At 36.6% G+C, this 4452-nt stretch overlaps 1 protein-coding gene across 1 annotated transcript; it reads right to left on the bottom strand.

The window, feature by feature from the left end:
* Positions 1-408: 408 nt before the first annotated feature.
* LOC130936381 (uncharacterized) lies at positions 409-4091 on the bottom strand. The gene is made up of 9 exons (XM_057866445.1): positions 3628-4091; positions 3360-3424; positions 2595-2643; positions 2159-2253; positions 1860-1945; positions 1679-1738; positions 1460-1541; positions 1189-1302; positions 409-911 (listed from the first exon to the last, which is right to left on the bottom strand). Exons 1-9 carry the CDS (start codon positions 3812-3814, stop codon positions 741-743), a joined length of 909 nt encoding a protein of 302 aa, XP_057722428.1. The 5' UTR covers positions 3815-4091; the 3' UTR covers positions 409-740.
* Between the last annotated feature and the right edge of the window lie 361 nt (positions 4092-4452).

The raw sequence follows: 4452 nt of genomic DNA, 5'->3' as shown, positions 1-4452 counted from the left end.
ATGCGCCATTTGCATCACTGCATGAATTAACGACCTTGTGTTCTGCGTTGCGGACAAAAGCAGAATGTCTCGTATCGGTGTCGTGTAGTAGTTTCTGATGCGTATGTATATGGTTTTCCGTTTTTGAGTTGATTTGAATTCGTGGCATTGCTTCACTCGACCATTTTCCGCTAAGGATTTGCGTCCACCCGTTTCAACTTTGATGATGGCAGAAAATTATGGGTCAATAAAACAAACTCGTGTCCATGAATGAATGAAAGAGTTCCATGAGAATAAATAATATCTATCAAATTCCATGTTGGTTACAGGTACAGCTGTGTCGTTTGAAACCCGGATGTGGCGTGTGTGTGAAAGCTCGCTGGTTCGTTGTGTTCTTGAACAAATAATGTGATATTTGACGAACAAAGATGACAAAAAAAAGAAACGCAAACAAGCTTCCAAATTAAATTGTATAGCCATGAGCCATCTAAAGTACTAGGTTGTCGAAAACAAAAGGTAAGCCGACCTTATGCCTGAGTGAAGTCCTATGAAATGGTAACTTTAGATCCACAGGACCTGTTGAAACTTTACACGTCTTAAATAATAATTAAGTTAAAACGCATAACTATATGAATTTTCATTTAAAAGTAGAGAAGAAAAAGACGGGGAATTCTAACGATGTTGATTCAAACCGGCAACAATCTAAGGCAATGTGAAAAACTCGGCTAAATAAATAACAAGCATCTTCAAGAAATGCTGCATCATGATGTCAGTGTTAAGCTCTTCAAGGCGGTTGTAAGTTGAGGAAGCTTGTCGGGAGCTCTCTGCTTGTAATCTTTCTCCAACATTTTGGCTGCTAGAGATTGTACTTGTGATCCTTCTTTCTCTTCCTTGCTCTTCCCTTTTGTAACCTGTGTGATAGCCGACGTGCACTGGAGAACAGGAGCACAGCTCAATTTTCAGGCATATAAATTACTAGTTGTGTAAAGAAAAACTCATTAATCCCAAGCTTCAGAAGAAAATCAACAATCTATGGAGAAAAATCTTAAATTCATCAAAGCATAACTAAATGATTGCTTTCACTATAACCAATAAAACCTTTTTGTTCATCCCTCCACCAAATAACGCCATGTTAAGTTCTACAGACATGAAGTTGCACCGAACCACACGACAAAACACTCACAAGGGAGGAAGGGAGAAAGAACTCACCAAGCATACACCAAAAAGTGCTCTTGTATTCTTGCCTCCAGTCAGGTCAATAGTGGATGTATAGTATTTCTTGGCAGTTTGGAGATTCTCTAATCCACCAAGTGTATAAAGTACCTGCGAGTATCATAATTTAAGATGATGCTGATGAAGACTCGTAGAGCAACTATTGCGCTGCCATTCACATAATCCATGGCATGCAATGTTCTGTGCCCTGCTATTAACATAGCAAAGAAATGTGGAAAAAATCACAGTTCCTAGAGACATAACTTACATCGGCATAGGCTAAGTGGTAGAGTGGCACAGTAGGTTGAGATAATATTAACTCCTCGTAGCAAAAAGCTGCTTGTTTATACCTGATAGAAAGATAGAAATATTAGCCAAATAATATAATAATATAATGCAGCCAACTAAATAATCGATAACATAATAAAATCCTAATAATAACTTTTTTCAAATGGAAAGAGAAAAATAGCAGAATAAAAAATCTTACATTTGCAAGGAGACATATATTTCGGCCAGTTCTCTCCACGCATCATGATCTGCCATGAATCTGTTAAAATATGAAAAAATAATTCAGACACTTGATCTAGTTTTTCAAGGTACAGGACAAAAAATTCCTTTTTATCATCAATGAAGGGATGGTATAAATAATTACAAAAGGGGTCCCTCACATTTCTAGATATTTATTAAGCCATTCAATAGCTCCTGGAATGTTGCCTTGTGCCTTTGCCATAGCCACTCTCCTCTTATGGATGGTCTGTAAAGTAGAAAAAACAACCAAGGGGAGACAAACTTAAGCTTTTGGCTTTCTTTGATTATGCAACCCAGCTTAAATTGGGTGATAAAGATTATGCATCAAATCATATGATAAAACATGACAAAAAAGGAAATCATTGTTTGATCACATAAAGTAAGAGAGCAACTAGTATGCTAGTTCCTTTAGGTTTCCCATAAGGATAAGTGGCCTTACTTGATCAAGAGGATTATCCTCCAGTAGGCTTGAGTATGCCTTCTCTGCTAATTCCCAGGACCCTTTAGCTTCAAGCAACAATGCCTCCAACCTGCCTGTAATTTTTCCTCGAGTAAGGCACCAGTAATCAATTTTTCCAGGGAAAAAATATGCAGAAATGTGTATGCACAGTGAAAGCTATTTGGATAACTGAGTAATAAATAAGATCATAGGAAGCACAAACACATTTAGCCAAAGTAATACTACCTACATAACTCACAAAACTGCACATGCAGTCCCACTTAAATTTGTTTTCCCTTTTAAGCTTCCATGGTGGATAAATGTAGTGCGTGTTAAATCATAAGAGTTGCGTACTTTAGATTGTGCTATATACTTGACAAATTAAAGTTACCATATCCATAACATAAAAAAAAGTGCAAATTAGAAGGTAACTTACCAACTCGTTTACTGTCTGGGAATTTCTTCCGGAGAACCTTTATACAGTCCTGATAAATAAGTAAATTATTGTCAACTTCAAGAGGATAAAACCTCAAGCCATTAGGTTTCTCATCAGTCATCACATATGAAAGGAAAAAATGCAGCAAACACTCGAGTTTGGCAACATAAATAACATGATTGGCATCATACAAGTTCATTAGCACACTGGTTTTCAAAAATCTAAAATGCTAACAAGATCAAAACATCTTGCCCAAAAGTTTTAATTAGAATGATACAACCTGTTGTGAAAGAATCATAATTCATGCTACAGCCAGATATTGTAAAACCATTATTTTCTCCATCCACCACCACCACAAGAGAAAAGGGGAGTAGGGGACTCCGACTTATAAAAGCAATTGGCCAGAAGATGAAAAGCAGCCAAAGACACCGCATATCTCATCACTCATAAGTGACGTAATGTTGTACAACCACCATGCTCCATGAAAACAAAGGTATCAAATAATCATATAATGCATTGAAGGACACATAAGCAACATTATAACACGCATGCCACCTCCATAACATAAGTAAGAATTAGAAAAGGAAAAATATATACATTAGTAAAAAGACAATGCATTCACAATATTGTTGAATGATCGTAGAACTAAACTGAACTGCAAGCCAACAAAGATACCTCAACAAGTGGAAGCAAAGATTTCATAATTCAACGTGCAAAGCATTGTATTATATGAAAGAGACTAAGGGAGAGGAAAGAGATCAACACCTTAGCAACATCAAGACTTTGGCAATCCATAGCCGCAACAGCAACCTGTTCATACAAAGTCCACTCTGCATCAAGAAATAAACAATCAATAGTCATTCAGAAAAAGTAGACTTGCAACTGAACTGAATTTTAGTCAAAAAGCATTCCATCACTGCAACTAACAGAAACCTAATATATAAAGGAAATCGGTACATAACATAATGAAATAATCAGAGAACTAAAAGCATAAGAATGAAATTAGGTCAAAAAGTAAGGGTATGATGGTGACCTTCAGGGCCAAGAGCGGATCGCTTGGAAGGATTGTTCAGGATGGAGAGGCCATGCTTGAGGACTTTGTCTGAGCGGCGAAGCTTGAGCTTCCTTACGAGACAGAGGTACTCCCATGCTCCACCTCCGGCGTTGTCCACCTGGCTCTCGAGGCGGTTCAGTTGGTTCTCCTCCGTTTTCGTAACCATCTTGTGCCCCAATTCAGACGCAGATCGAACAACTGATCGATTTTATTCGCAATCAGAATAAGAAAAGAAAGAGTAGTGTCTGCTCTCGGCGGCTTGGGAGGGTTTGAGGTTTGGATCTGATGCAGTGATGGTGTTGGAGTGAAGTGTGCGCCACAGAGAGACGCTATCTAAGGTCCAAATTGACTTTGGATGGATCGCACTTCCCACTTTCACTTCCACTGCGCCACCCTCCTTGCCAACTGAACTCAATTAAGGGGAAAAAAATTTATCTCCAATATTGAAATCTAATCTAATCTAATCTAATCTAATCCAATGTATTTCTATACTCTAAAATAATAACAATGAGAATATAAACAAAAGTTTGTGTACACATTTTTCTTTTTAAAATATTTTTATTAAATACTTTGAAATCAATAAAAAGTAGATTAATAAACACATTAATATCTATTAATATACTAATTTAAGTAATCTTAATATACTTTGTAAAACTCTTCTACACTATTTTTTTCTCAAGGTCCATAATTTTAAAGTTTGGTATGATTAAAGCAATTGAATCTTAACATTAGTTGAAGATAATCTCTTCTACTTAACCACACTCTTCAAATTGGATTTTTATTATTAGTTATATTATTTAAAAA

Source organism: Arachis stenosperma, chromosome 6 (assembly GCF_014773155.1).
Source record: "Arachis stenosperma cultivar V10309 chromosome 6, arast.V10309.gnm1.PFL2, whole genome shotgun sequence".
NCBI classification, from domain to species: Eukaryota; Viridiplantae; Streptophyta; class Magnoliopsida; order Fabales; family Fabaceae; genus Arachis; species Arachis stenosperma.
This window is presented reverse-complemented; position numbering and strand designations above follow the sequence as displayed.